A 14,926-nucleotide genomic window follows, 5' to 3' on the forward strand; every position below is an offset into this window, starting at 1 on the left:
TGGTGGCTGCGTCGCTGTGCCGCACAGGTAGCTCTGTTCTGGACACAATGGGTGCGTTCCGCACGCATCCACGTGTCCTCGTGGGAGATGCCAGCAGGGGGCTGGCGGTGGGCTCAGCCTGGTCCTGAGGGTGCTGTGGTCCAGAGGCCCCAAGGGGCAGTTTGCATTTGGGTCACATCAGAGCCAAGGTCAGAAGCGTCGGGCATGGCTGGTGGATCTAGAACGGAAATGCTGTGCCTCTGCCCCTGGGGCGGCCAGGCTGGGGTCTGCAGACCGAGCTGGGAATGAAGAGGGTCAGGGAGGGAGGGGCAGCTCAGTCTGGGCCCTGGGGAGGCGGCACCTCCTGGAAGGAAGGTCCCAGGAGACCTGAGGCACCGGAGTAGGCTCTGGTCTCAGCCTCATGACTGCCGCCTGCTGGGTGCAGATTTGAATACATGAGGCAGGAAGTGACTGAATGCTAACTGCTTACAGTTTGACGCTTGTCAGTGGAACCTGTGTTTTTATTGCGCAAAGCCATGACTTACCCTTGGGGATGGTTTGGGGTGGGGGAGGCAGAGAGGGAGGAGGCAGCAAACAGGCAGGCGTGGGGTGTAGCGTCAGTCTCCCAAGGGTCAGCAGTTCCCAGGGATAACCAGAATCCGGGGGGGAGGGGGCTGTTCTTTTGTGTTTCCTTGGTCGGACTTGAATGGTGAGGGCCCTCTTGGGGGTTTGCAGGTGGCCACCGTCTTGCTGTGCCCTCATGTGGTGGGGGGAGGGGTATACTAATAACCCCAATGACCTCCCAAAGGCCCCACCCACAAATTCCTTAGCACCTGGACCTAGGGCTTCAGCATCTATGCGGGCTGAGACATCGCGTGTGTAGCCCAGCCCTGGTCTCTGATCGCTCCCCCTGCCCCTTTATTCTGGTTGACGGTAGGCTGCGTTACTGCACAACCACGCCTGTCTAAATTGTGTGTGAAGGAAGTGTCAGGCCTTTTTTTTTTTTTTTAGTCTTCACTTGAGGATATTTTCCCATTGATTTCTAGATAGAATGGAAGGGAGGAAGGGAAAGAGAGAAACACCAATGTGAGAGAGACACATCGATTGGTTACGTCCCACACCCTGACCAAGGCTGGAGATTGAACCTGCAATCCAGGTACGTGCCCTTGACCAGCAATGGAACCTGCGACCTCTCGTCCGTGGGCCGTTGCTCTGACCACCGGCCAGAGCAGAAGCATCGGGTCTGAAATGAGGGTCTGAGAAGTTCGCTCACGTGATCTCAGGTTTGTGGGCCTCAGTGCCCAGGTTGCATTTGACTCTCCCCTGGTTTTGGTCATGTTCTTATTTTTATTTGTTTATTATTCCTCACCCGAGGATATTTTTCCATTTATTATTAGACAGAGTGGGAGGGAAGGAGAGAGGGAGAGACGGAGAGAAACATCGATGTGATAAGCCACATCGACTGGCTGCCTCCGCTCGACCGGACCAGGGCCAGGGATGGACCACAACCGAGATACGTGCCCTTGAAGGGAACTGAACCCTCGACTCACTGGTCCACGGGCCGAGGCTCTAACTGCTGAGCCAAACCGGCCAGGGCCTTGGTCATGTTTTTGTGTCAGTGAGATGGTGTCGGCCCGCTACCCAGCGTGTCTCTGTCCTTTTAGGTGGTAGAGATTCCAAATAAAAACACTTCACTGTGACACCTCCTTGTCTCTGCTGTGGCATTACAGTCAGTGGAAACCATTTCTTTCTTGTTGTTTAAATCCTCACCCGAGGATGTGTTTTCTTCATTCATTCCAGAGAGAGAGGGAGAGAGAGAAACACCGATTGGTTACCTTCCTGTATGCGCCTTGACCAGGGATCGAACCTGCGACCCTCTGGTGCACGGGACACTCTAACCACGGAGCCACAAGAGTCAGGACAGGAAAACATTTCTTATTAAGAAAGAAAGAAAATTAGCACCACCTCCCCACCAGGTAGGGTCCCGGTCACCAGCTTTCGTATAGGCTGCTTAATTTTTCCCAATACCCTGCAAAGTAGATGCTTAACTCTGTGCTGCCAAGCAGCAGAGGCCCAGTATGGTGCAGTGGCTGGCTCCAGGCCACGCAGCCAACGAGGGGGACGTCGGGCCTCGAACTCCCCTCTCATTTCAAAGCCCTCGCGCTAAGGAAGGGCACTTGGGAGGGTTGTGCTTTCCAGGGAAAAAGTAGCGAGCCGATGAGATCTGGCTGTGGTTCACCCTTTCCCCCCAAGTATTATTTTCCTAGTGACCAGTCTGGCCGAAGGCTCTGCCCTCCGTGCCCAGGGAAGGAGTCACTTCCTCCACATGGTAAGGCTAGGTCAGGCTTATGAAATTCGCATTTCTGCGCCGTAAGGTTCTGGGGACTGCCAGCTGCGGACGGGCCCAGGAGGCCTGTTTTCTGACACAGCAACAGACCCTCGGGGTGTGAGGATGGCAGGGTGAGCAGGATCCTTGCCAGCCGGTGACACCCAGCGCTGACAGTGACTGACGGCTTCCGGGGGGGGGGGGGCTCCCAAGAAAGTCTCTTCCCTGCGAGACGGACACAGTTCGCTGTTTTCATACAAATGCGAAAGGAAACCTCAGTGCTTCCTGAACATTTCATGTCGCGCCCTGGGACAGTTTTGATTTTCTGGCTTTTGGTTGACACCGATCTTACATTCGAGCAGAGGGGAGTCGGCCCACCATGCCGCCCCTGTGCTGTCCTGCCGCCCCGAGCCGCAACCTCAGAGCACTGTCCAAGCATCCTTGGCTCCACTTTCAAAACACACTCGGTGTGTTGGAGGAAAGTCTAAATGTTTTGAGCGCTGTTGTTTACATTTCATTTTCTTTTGGCTACAACTTGGATACATTCAGGCTGACCCAGCTGTGGGGAACGGAAATGCTGGGAAGGATAGGGGTTCTCCACTTACCCATCATAGGGTCCCCCATGAATCTGTCATGAGTCTGGGTCTGGGCTCAGAATGGAGTTGCAGTGGACAGGTGGCGAGGGATGGCCAGGTTCCCAGGTGTGCACATCCCTCCAGAGCCTAGAAGGGGGGGGGGGTCCTCTAGCCTTTGTGGGAAGTTCCAGGAGCCCAAGCCTGAAGCGTTTCTGAGCCAGAAGCCAGGGTGGGGACCTGGCCAGCCGGAGCGTGGGGATGGGTGCTGGGGGCCCTGTGGGGAGGTGTCATAGTCCTTCCTGCAGGTTCAGCCTCTGTGTTCAGAGTCGCAGAGACGGGCCCTCTGTGGCACGTCTCCACGTGCTGCCTTTGCCCCATCCACCCTCCGAGGCTCAGGGGCCTGAGGTGGGAGGGCCTCTGGGCTCTGTGTCCTGCAAAGCTCACCTGGTGGCCTAAGATGGGGCTGCAGACCTGAAGCGCCAGGCCCTGTGCCCCCTTCTACCCCCTGCCCAACCCTCTCCACCTTCCCAACTGTGCGGGCAAAGGTGTCCTTGGAGGCCCTGCCTGGGCCCACTGTGAGGGGCAGCCAGGCCCTGGCATCCCTCTGTTCAGGCCTCAGGAGCTGCAGAGCCTGGCCCCCCACCCCCACTCTGTCCCCACCCCCACCCCCAGCCCCGGGAAGAAGGCTGAGGCCCGGTGGAGCCGGCAAACATCTTAGTCTCCCTGGGCAGCCTGTTTACCTGCGCTGCGGGGCACCCTCCACACTGGGGCGGGAGCGTCCATTTCCTTCCTCCGGGAGGGATGCGCCGGCCTGGCGGAGAATACCGGCTGGGCTCTGTGGTCAGCCCCGGACCACCACGCCCCTCCTGGGGCCCCAGCGCCGGGCCTGCAGCGTATTTGCATTTCAAAGCCGCACAATGCGGGCGGCTGGGGGCGGCTGGGGCGGCGAGTAGGTGCCGAGGGAGGGTCTCCGCCTTCCCTCCCCCTGGCCCCGTTTCCGGAGGAATCCGCGATGGAGCTTTGTGAAGATGCTGTGGTCGGGGCTGCTCGGGGATGATGACATCACCGTGTCACACACAGGAGCCCGGCTGCTGGGGGGTTTAAGAGCAGATCCTCTCGGACCACACAGGCGCCGGCGCTCAGACGCGTGGCCCCGGCGGAGCCGCGCGCACCGGCCGCGCTCACGCACACGCCTCCGCGGCGGTCGCGCCCCGCGCTCCGACCGGCCGAGCCCCCGCTCGCTGCCGCCGGCGGCCTGGATGCCAGCCGCTGCCCCCATCTGCAGTGCAGCAGCCGCGGCCGCCGGCCGGCCCGCCCCGGGCTCCCGGCTGGAGGAAGCGCGCCCGGACGCTGGCCCCGCTCGCGGCTAGCCTGCTCGCCAGGGCGCAGCGAGGATGGGAGGGTCGCAGTCCCTGCAGCCAGTCCCTGCCTGCGACCTGAACCCGGAGGCTTCCGAGGCTATGTAAGTGCCCCCGGCCGCCCGGAGCCCCTCTGCCCCGAGAGGCCGCCCGGCTTTGTTAGTGCCGCCTCGCCTGTTCCCGCAGCCTGGAGCGGAGGCTGGCCCTGGGCTCTCCGCAGCCTGCACGGCTGTGCCTGGTGGCTGCTCCTGGCACCTCGGTGCCAGCTCTGGGAACGAGCACCCGACAACTCCCGGGCACTGCCCCTGGGGACAGAGTGACCTCCTGGAATTCAGTTTTTGTTATTCCGCGGCTCAGCGCAGGGTGGGGGTTTCTCCTGCCTTCGGCATCTTAGGTCTGCTCCCCCGGCACAGTGTATTTCCTGCCAGGGGACAGCCGGGCAGCCACAGGGCCTCTAGGGAAGAGCCCGGGAGTGCGGCAGCTCGGTGCCCGTGCGTCCAGCCAGTGTGGGGCCTCCAGCGCGTGGCCGGCCGGTGGTGTGCTGGACGCCCAGTCAGGCTGGCCTGGGCACCACACACTCCCTGTGGACCACTGTCCGGGACAAGGCCGCCCGCTGTTGTTGGTGAAGCCAGCCGAACAGTCTCGCCATCGCTGGCTGAGGCAGGGTTTGACTGCATCCCAGGCACCCAATCTTTTCTCTGAACCACAGAGCTCATCCGCTCTGAAGTGGCCTTTCTCCTGGGTGGCGTTGATGAGAATTGCCATTTCTCTGTGGCCAGCTCCATCGCCTACCTCCCTGGGCCGGTGTGGAGGCTGTGGCTTATCGGGTCCATCTGGCCGATCTGGCTGCCCGGCCACATTTCAGCAGGTCGGGCTTGAATGCAAAGGGAGCCTCCGCCTCCCCGCCCGACCCACTCTCCCTTCCCAAAGAGAAGAGAATGTGCTGGGGGTGCCGGGTGGGGATGGTAAAGTAACTGTTTCTTGAGAGCCCTGGAGCAGATGGATGATAGTGGGTCCGGGCTGCGCGCTGTAGCCGGCAGGCTGCCTTGTGGGGCCGCTCGCTCAGCCCCAGCCGGGCTTCAGTGAGGAGCTGGCTCAGCGGGTGATGTCATGCTGGGCAGAGCCTCATGGATTTCCAGAGAACCCCACTTAGGAGCAGGTGTGCACTGATCACTGTCTTCATCCTGCACCTCAAGGGAGCATCATCTTACAATGGAGGCAGATCATGTGGGAGGCTTTCTTTCTTTCTTTCTTAGTGCTGTGAGCCTATGCTGTCCTGGTTTTTATCCACGTGTAGTATTGTTAGATGCGTGGAACCAGGGACCCTCATGGAGGATTCGCGCCTCAGCAGGAAAGGACTGTGTCACCTCGTTGTGTAAAGTGTCTACACTGGCAATCATCGGGCACTAGCTCTCGGGGCTCAGACCTCTCAAAGAGTTTACGAGACCTGGAAAAGGAGAATGTGATTACAGGTTTGAGAAAACACACTTCTCGACCCTTGGAAAGCCAGTTCACCAGCCCCCAACCTCCCTGCCCTCGTTCCCCGTTCAGTTAGTAAATGACCAGTATATTCTTTAGGGTGAGGTCTGAGTTTGGAGAGATTCTGTTAGATACATTGCCTTTTGGGATACAGTCCCCTAAGGTTCTGCCCCATGGGGTAGTGGTGTTTAAATAACCCGGCAGGGTGATTGGCCACATTGTAATGGAAGCTGTTTAGCAAATGTTGCAGAGCTGGGTTGGTCCCTCTGCACCAGCCTGAGGCTTCTCTGCCTGGAGCCGCTACAGTACTTGTCCCTGAGCACTGATCTCTGCCGAGGTGTATTTATTACTCGTTCACAAAGTCCACTTTCTCTCCCTGAACGTTTTTGTTTTTCTAAACGGCGGGAGAGGAAATGTTTGGGGCTGGCGCCTTCCTAGAAACCATTCTTCTCTTCGGCTCCGTCTCTGCGCTCTGGATAACCCACCTGCTTTTCCACCACAGACTTGCTCGTTTCCAGTCCCGAGATCTGACACATGTCACGAGAGCACCACTTTTCTGCACAGGCTCAAGTCTTCCAGGATAGGGTGTGTTTCCACGCATGCAAACCACACACCAGGCAGCGTAGCACGTGGTCTGTGGCCGGGAAGAAGCTTCCACTGTGAGGTGATGCTGTCGGGGCTGCAGGGATGGAGGCGAACTCTGGGCACCCCGCTGGGAGGCAGCCTGTGACCCCTGGAATCGGAGTGAAGGAACATCTGTCTCTTTCGCCGGTGGCTCCTTGGAAGCCATGGACGTACGGAGGGCCCAGGCCACGCTTCAGAGGGAAAGCAAAGGGCAGGGGAGGGTGGCAGGGATTTGGCGATGCCGACAGTGTCATTATTATTATTTTAGTTCTAGGATTTCTCTTCTGCAGATTTCAGGTTTGGGGTACCTTTGGGGCAGCTTGGGTAGCCCCCACTGATAGCTCCATCTGCACAGGGTATGGTAGGATAAGGAGGGAGGGCTTTGGGGAGTCCGGGGTCTCCCCTTTCTGGGGGAGCAGCCGGAAGTCTATGAGATTGGGAGTTGGGGCACAGGGGCAAGCATTGATCAATCTCTTTCGACTCCCAGGGTGGCCCCCAGCCTCCCCTGGGGGCTGGTTAGAAACACAGCATCTCAGTCCTCACCCCAGACCAGCTGATCTGTAAAGGTGCCCGTGTGATTTATAGGCGAGAAAGTTTGAGAAGTCCTGAGCTGGTTGAGTCTCTCCACCCTGGTCCGGGAGACACTGCTGGCCACTGCTCGGCTGCTCTTGGCCGTCTGGGGGGCAGTCTGGCAGCAGCAGGCTCCGTCACTTCCCCGTGGAAGGGGAGGCTGCGCCGCGGACCTTCTCGGCACGGCGGTGGGCTGTGCAGGAAGAGGCGGGAAGCGCTCGGCCGCGAGGTCTGCATCCAGGGGCCCGCAGTGCCTGCCTGCCTTCCGCACAGACCTGGCTGAGCGAAGCATCCTGGTTCCAGGGGCTCCCTCAGCCTCCTGCAGGTTCTCGCCTCTGGTCTCTGCAGAACCACTCACCGGGAGGGAAACCCATACCTTGCAGACCGTGGGGGTCAAGCGAGAAGGGCGGGTGGGTGGAGGGCGTGAGGAAGGAAGAAGCCACAGGCCCTGGCGGTGAGACGGGAGCAGGAAGACACGGACCGTTGTCTGACCCTCAGACGACTAAGCAAGGATGCGGCCTTGGCCAAGATGAGGAAACCGGATTGGGGGCACGTCTGGGGGAAAGTGATGAGTTTGGGATTTGAGAAGCAGGTGGGGTCAGAATTGTCACTGAGAGCGGCCAGGACCAGGGAAAGGACTTGGGTGCCACCTTATGAGGTTGAGTGGTTCCAGGAAGGGGGTTGGAGCGCCACCCAGCTGTGGCCACAGACGAGAAGTGGGGCTGTGGTCCCTCTCGTCCTGTGTGACCCCTGACCCTCTGTCCAGCTGGGAGCCGTGGAGAGGTTCCTGCGACAGGGGGCGCCAGCTGCCCCGAGGGTTTCTCAGAGGTGAGGTGCCGCATCTGCAGGCTGAGCAGACAAAGCGCCAGACAGCAGAGAAGGTGGGGACTCGGCCGGGAACCTGCCATCATTCACGTCACTCGGCTGGAGGTCCGTGGGGCTCCTGGCAGGAATCTTTCTCCAGCCTCGTGGGGTCTCTTTCCAGCGTTCTCGGGAGGTGACCCTGGGCTAAGCCGTGTAGCTTCGACGGCCGCGCTCCTCACGTGGGCTGTGGGCAGTTTCTCGGCGCCTGGAAGCAGAGGTCCCTGGATACTGTTGGACAGAATTAGCCGTTTCCCCCTCCCCAAGATGGAATAAGCTGCAAAGTGATGTGTAGAATGGGAGATGCCTGAGCCCCGAAGGAGCCTCCGGGGGGCGGTTGTCGTTCAGTTGCTATGACAAAAACACCACCGCTTCAGTGGGGCTTAAACAACAGACATTATTTCTCTTAGTTCTGGAGGCCGGGAAATGTGAGATGGGTGTCTCAGCAGCCCTGGTGTCTGGTGAGGGCCCACGTCCTGTTCGCAGGTGGCCGTCTTCTGTCCTCGCCTGTCCGAGGAGGGGAGGAGAGGGAAGAGCAGGTCCCCAGTCTCTTCTCATAAGGGCACCAACCCCATCCTGAGGGCTCCACTCTCGTGCCCTAATTGCATTGGGGGTTAGAGTTCCAACATATACATTTAAAAAAATATTTTTTCTTTATTGATTTTAGAGAGAGAGGAAGAGAGAGGGAGAGAGAGAGCGAAACATCAATGAGAGAGAACATGGATTGGCCGCCTCCTGCATGCCCCCCACTGGGGATCAGGCCCACAACCTGGGCATGTGCCCCGACCGGGAATCGAACCGGTGACCTTCTGATGCATGGGTCGATGCTCGGCCAGTGAGCCACATTGGCTGGACCCAACATATACATTTTGGGGGGCACACGCATTGAGGTCGTATATGGCAGGTGCTTTTTCTTGGCTGCCATTCCCAGCTCCGTCCAGCTCTGCCCTGTGGGCGGGGGCCTGGGTGCAGAGGCTCCTGGCCCTTCTCTGCCTTCTATGTGGGACTCACCTGCAGGTTTTCTATCAAGTCTGAGGGCGGGAACATCCCGAGGCCCTCTGGACAGCTGTCATTTGTCTGAGGGGCCACACCACCCCTTTCTGCAGGTAGCAAGGACTCGGGTGCTGCTGGAGTGACTATGGGCAAGGGTGACATCTAGGACATTGGATTCTGGGCCAGTCCCTCCCCACTGACCCTTCTGCCCCCCTCCCCACGTTTCTGTCTAGGGCCTATTTCTGTGGCTGTAGTTTTGGTTGCCTAGGAACCAGTTTGGCCTGAAATATGATTGGCTGTTCTTGACAGATGGATTGCCGGAGCCGGGGCAGTGGACCGGGGTAAGCGAAAACTGCTGAACGGTTCTGTCCTCCCCCCGAAGATTAATGACGAGGCCTCAGCATTGTAAACAACTGTCCCATGAAAACCGATTGTTCGCGGACTAAGCGCTTCTGTTTCCGGCAGGACAGGAGTCTGGGGAGGATGTTGTGGTCACAGAGCCGGGTCCGTCAGAACCGCCCCTGCACACGCACCTGCCTTGGGAGCAGGAGCTCGGGGTGGCAGCTTCTGTTTGTACGTACAGACCCCCTGGAGCGCGCCTGGGGAGCGGGCATCCGCCTGCCGGCCCGGGTGTGGAGGTGGGGTTGGCGCTGCAGGGTCCAAGCCCAGAGTGAGGAGCTCTGTCTCTCAGCGAGCTGAGTCAATTCAGGTGTGCCCATCGTAGAGGTTGTGTGTCTGTTGTGCTCCGAAGCGGCACTGCCATCCCCGTTTTGGAGATGGAGGCTGAGGCCTCTGGGTGGGTTAAATCAGGGGGTCAGCAAACTTCCTGCGCAGGGCCAGGTAGTACACGTCTTCGACTTTGGAGGCTGCGTGGTCTTGGTCGTGACAACTCAGCTCTGCTGTCTGAGGGTGAAAGCGGCCATACAGTTAGTGAACCAAGGTTTCAGTACAACTTCACTTACAAAAGCAGGAGGTGGGCTGTGGTTGCTGAGCCCTGGTCATCCAGCTGGTGGCTGCGGGCCACATCCCTCCCGCACAACCTCGTGGCTGCTGATGTGCCCATAGGTGCTCAGTCTTCGGCCTGGGCCACCTCCTCCGCCTCTGTGTTCTCTCTCTGGACACTGCATCTGTGCTCATGATGTTCATGCTGTTGTGTATCGTGTAGAACACGCGCTTGTATCCATCCCTCTCTGTATCCATCCCCTTGTATTCATCGCTCTCTGTATCCATCCCCTTGTATCCATCCCGCTTGTATCCATCCCTCTCTGTATCCATCCCCTTGTATTCATCGCTCTCTGTATCCATCCCTTGTATCCATCGCTTTCTGTATCCATCTCTTGTATCTATCCTGCTTGTATCCATCCCTCTCTGTATCCATCCCCTTGTATCCATCGCTCTCTGTATCCATCCCTTGTATCCATCCCTCTCTGTATCCATCCCCTTGTACCCATCCCGCTTGTATCCATCGCTCTCTGTATCCATCCCTTGTATCCATTCCGCTTGTATCCATCACTCTCTGTATCCATTCCCTTGTATCCATCGCTCTCTGTATCCATCCCTTGTATCCATCCCTTGTATCCATCCCTCTTGTATCCATCCCTCTCTGCATCCATCCCTGTCGTCTGAGCACTGCACTGACTCAGCACCTCACTTCCTGTCTCTTCTCAGGTTTCTAATGGGAGTTCAGGCTTAACGCGTCCAAAATAGAACTGATGACCTCCTCCTCTCAAAAGCACAATAACATACAAACTCAGCCGGTCCCCACCTCAGCGCACGGCGCCTCATCTACCCCGCTGCTCCAGTCGGAAACCTGGCCCTTTTCCCTCACCCCCTTCTTCCTAAAACCATGCCCCTTCCCTGTACCAGCTTCCATTGCCATGAGTCTGCAGTCCACCCCCTGCGAGGCCCTCCCGCTCCCCGAGCCAGCTGTTCTCCGGCCACACTGGCCACTTGTCAGCTCTTTGCTCCCGTCACGCTCCTGCCTCAGAGCCTTGGCACGGGCCGCCAGCGGTCAGCGAGCGTCCTGCCCCACGCGGGCTCCTTCTTGCTCTGCACCGTCCAGTGTAGCCTGCCGGCCATGCGAGGCCACGGACATCGGAATGTGGGCAGTGCATCCAGGAGACCAGTGTTACGTGTCATTGAGTTTCAGTCAAATTGCCATGTATGGCAGGCGGCTGCTGATTGGATGTTTCCGCTCCGCATGTTCTCTCTCGCCTGGGCTCTTCATGATGCTCATCCTGACTGGTGGTCATTTGCTTGGTTTTGAACTGTTCTCATCAGAATGTAGGCAGCGTGAGGGCATTCTGCCTGTTTATGCTTGGGCCCCAGCCCCTAGCCCGGTGCCTGGTACAAAGTGGGTGCTCAGGAAGTAACGTGTGAATGAATGAACCAGTGCATGACTGTCCTACCTGCAGGAAGAGTCATTGGCACGTGCTCCACGCCGAGCCTGCTGAGGGCCCTGCAGTTGGAGGCTTGGGGGGCAGCGAGCGACTCAGCAGGGCTCGGGCATTCCGTCTCTGGGGGCCTGGCCCACCACCACAATAAACCCCGGTTGGTCAGCACCCTGCCTGCCTGCCTGTTGTCACCGTGTGGCATCCCAGGATCCTGCTGGTTCCCCTGGTTAAAGGAAGCGTGGCCGTGCCTGAGTGCTCTCGGGGACACCCCAAGAGGGAATGCATTGCAGGCGGCAGCAGTTGGGGTCTGTCCCCTGCTCCCGTGACACCACCCCGCCCCCTTGCCTCCCTGGCCCTGAGGCTTTGCTCTTCTTAGACGCCTGTATCCCCGCGGTCACGCCCCGCCCCTCCTCTGTGCGCTGCTTCTGTCCGGCTCTTGGCCGTCTGCCGGCTCTGCCGCCTCCCCTTCCCCCGAAGAAGCTGCTGCTCGCTGTGCGGTGGAGGCGGTGGCAGGCGCTTTAGGGGCTAAGGAGGCTGGGTGGGGCCGAGCTCAGCGAATGGCCTTTGTTCTGCATGTGCAGCCCTGGCACCAGGCAGGTGGGTCTCCGGCACGGTGCCCACGTGGCACGGTGCCTACGTGGCGGTGCCACGAGCGAGCTGCCAGGTCGTGCGCTGCCCCAGGTTTGGGACCTGCAACCCGCCCCCTTGAGCAGAGCTGTTCCCTGGGGCTGCCGCTGCCTCTGCTTCCTCCACAGCAGCTCCTGGCTCCGGCCCAGCTCCAGTCAGGTCGCAGGCTCTGTGCCCTCAGGAGGCTGACGCTCAGCACCCCGGCCTCACTGCCGCTGAGGTGTCGGGGGTTCAGAGCCGGGGAGTTTACAGCCGGACACCCAGGACCTTAGATCTGTCAGACATCACTCAGGCCTTTCCTGCTCATCCTCACTCACAGTGGGTCTGGGAGTCACTTTATCTTTTTGCCTTGACTCTCAATTTGCTGAAAAAGATATATTTTAAGATGGACTATATCATTTGGTAAGCCGAAATCAAAGGCATCCTCCCAGGGCATGAAATCGTTTAGACGGCAATTCTCTGTCCCCCAAGGAGCTGTGGCGGCCAGTTCACTCCAGGATAGAAATGACCGACTGTGGATTCAGGCGGGATGGGGGTGAGGCTGGGGCTGCTCTTTGTCCTTGCTGGGGAGACCCTCACGGGGACAGGTGCCCACCAGTCTGTGCCCCCGGGGGCGTGCGTCCTGCTGGTGAGAACCAGGCCTAGCGGGGCTCGGATCGGAGTCCCTGGGACCTGGGAGGCAGCCCGGGCCCACAGGGCGCCAGAGGCCCCATCGGGCCTGGTGGAAGCTGCTGGTCGCTCGGTGCTCTGCTGGGTCTGGAAGTGGGTCCTTCGAGGAAGAAGGCCGGAGCGGGCGGCTGTGCTGAGTGGAGAGCATCTCACAGTGCAGGTCCTGCCACGGTTTCCCAGCCCACCTCGTCCGGGAGCCTTTGGTTGATGTTGGACACCAGACAGAGGTGGGGTCCGTGGGGAAGACTCAGGTAATTAGGGACAAGTGTGCTGGTGGAAGGGGCGCCCCGAGGCGCGGTCAGTGAGGAGGGGGACTGCAGGTCTTGGGCAGTAGAGACATGTTTATTCTCGATGTCCCTCCTGTCCGGCTGTTCAGGAGCACGGGGGAAGATGTGGGAGAGCCAGCTCTGTGGCCCAGGGGGCTGCCCGAGGCTCCAGGACACGGCAGGATGGAGTGGTGGCCGCTGGTCACCAGGTGCCTCCTGGAGGCGGGACCGGGGGCGGGGCTGAGCCCTCCTCCCTGCATGTCCGTCTCGTGTCTGCCCTCCCTGTGTGAGGGTGTCCCTGTTGCTGTGCCCTGCCCGGGGCTCAGTGGACTGTGCTCAGGTTTCCCCTCCTGCCCGGAAGTCCTCTGTTTCCTCATCGCCTTTCCCACTGTGAAAGGGTCCATGCATGTCGTACGTGGGGAGAGGCAGGAGGCGCTGAGCCTGACGTTATGGTAGCTGAGGAACTGGCCCAGCGGCTCCCGAGATGAGGAGGGGAGAGGGTGCCCAGACCAGCGGTACCCAGCGCATCTGCACGTAAACGGTGCAGAGGTGACAAGCACACCTGGACCCGGCCCCGGCTCAGTGCAAACCTGCCCCAAGCGCCTGGCCTCGTGGCCGCACCAGCTCCCTCTGCGCTCAGACCGTCGGCTTCCCGAGCCTCGGCTGTGCGGCGGTGCACCGGGGTTCACACCCCACCCCCTCTCTGCACACGAGAACGAGAATGCTGGTGTTGGGGATCTGGAGAAGAAACAAAGCATAAAATGTTCAGGAAATGCTAGGCTTGTGGGTTTTTTAGAACTATAGCATAATTCCTAGACAGCTCTGGTGAAGAAAACCCTGGCGTGCTGATACACTGCAAAAAGATCCATAAGTGTCACTATCACAACGTTTCTAACAGGAGGGTCCCTGTGAGCCTGAAAAGAAGGTGCTAACTAACCCTCAGAACCAGGCTGCTCAGGCGGCATTTCTGTAATAACGCAGGTTCTGTTGTCTGTGCTCATTGTGCGGGGCTTGCGGACCACGTCTCCCGTCTGTGCTCAGAACACTCAGGTCAGATCAGTCACTTCTTCCCCCCTCTCCCAAGGTGAGCGCCCTCCTGACACTCGGCTAAGTGCCTGGCCTGGTGTATGGAAGGGACCCAGAGGTGCTGGGGTGACTGGGTGCAGGCCTTCCTGGAGACGGTATGAATTGCCCACGTCTCAGGGGCCCTGGGAAATCTCTCCTTCATACCCAGATGTAATCTTTTATTTGTAAAAATACTGATGCACTTGGAGCAGTCAAGTTGTAAGATAGACGAGGCCCAGTGGCAGAGTGGTGGCCACACAAGAATTGGGGGCAAAGGTGACACAGCGGATGCCCCCAGGCCTGCAGAGAGCCTGCGGTCTACGGCGGGAGGGTGATGTAATGCACCCAGACCGTGCACATCGGTGTGGCAGGCACTGGGAGGAACACCTCACACTCAGTGGGGATGAAGCAATGATGATAGCAGGACAGGAGGGCTGCATGGAGGAGGTGACGTTTTGGCTGAGCCTAGAAAGCAAGCAGGTATCGACTGGGCAGGAAGGCACGCCAGGTGGAGGGGGAGCTAGGAGCAAGCGCAGAGGGGCCGAAGGGGCCTGGAGGGGGGTGCAGGGCAGGGTGTGAGGTTAGAAGTGGCAGGGGCCGAATCATGAAAGGTAGTGGGAGGGGCTTGGGAGGACTGCAGGGGAGCCTTGTGATCAGGTCTGAGTCTCTTCGAGGGGGGAGGCAACAAGGCTGCCGCTGTTCCTCGTTTCTTTTCGTCCCGCTGTGTCATGTGCGTCGAGTTTCTCTTAGTCCGAGTTTCCCGACTGGCCGCCTAAGAGGTCGGGCTCTCGTGTCCGTCTGGTTTGGAGATGGGCTTTTCGGAGGTGCTCCTGTGCGGTCCTCCCTGGTTAGCAGCCTCGGATCCTCCGCCCGTGTGGACGAGGGTTCCACGCGGAAGAGACCGGCCATGCTGGGCTGTGCCAGGGGACCAGGGGACACGTGCCCAGGGCCCACCGCTCGTCCTCGGGAAAATGCAACGTCATTTTAGTCCGTATCCCATTGTACGAGCAGGCAAAATGTAGACGTTTTTCCTGGAAAGCGAGGCCTGTAGGTAGCCATGCTGCTGACAGCGGCTGGAAGCCCCGCTCGGACTGAGCGTGTATGAAGTTGCGACCGGATTGGAAGTCACTCAGAGCGAGGG

The 14,926-nt window shown here is 59.4% G+C and overlaps 1 protein-coding gene across 4 annotated transcripts in view; it reads left to right on the top strand.

Moving 5' to 3' along the window:
- Positions 1-14,926, top strand: part of TACC2 (transforming acidic coiled-coil containing protein 2) — a 121,695-nt gene that overhangs the window by 54,627 nt on the left and 52,142 nt on the right. For 3 of the 4 annotated variants that reach the window (XM_036265426.1, XM_036265425.1, XM_036265427.1), the window contains exon 1: positions 4,275-4,342. The exons of the other annotated variant lie outside the window; for it this stretch is intronic. In XM_036265426.1, coding sequence (XP_036121319.1) covers positions 4,275-4,342 — 68 coding nt within the window. Of the gene's footprint in view, positions 1-4,274; positions 4,343-14,926 lie in introns of those variants that run through there. 4 annotated transcript variants of the gene reach the window in all.

The sequence above is a fragment of the Molossus molossus genome, unplaced genomic scaffold (genome assembly GCF_014108415.1).
Source record: "Molossus molossus isolate mMolMol1 unplaced genomic scaffold, mMolMol1.p scaffold_m16_p_17, whole genome shotgun sequence".
NCBI lineage: Eukaryota > Metazoa > Chordata > Mammalia > Chiroptera > Molossidae > Molossus > Molossus molossus.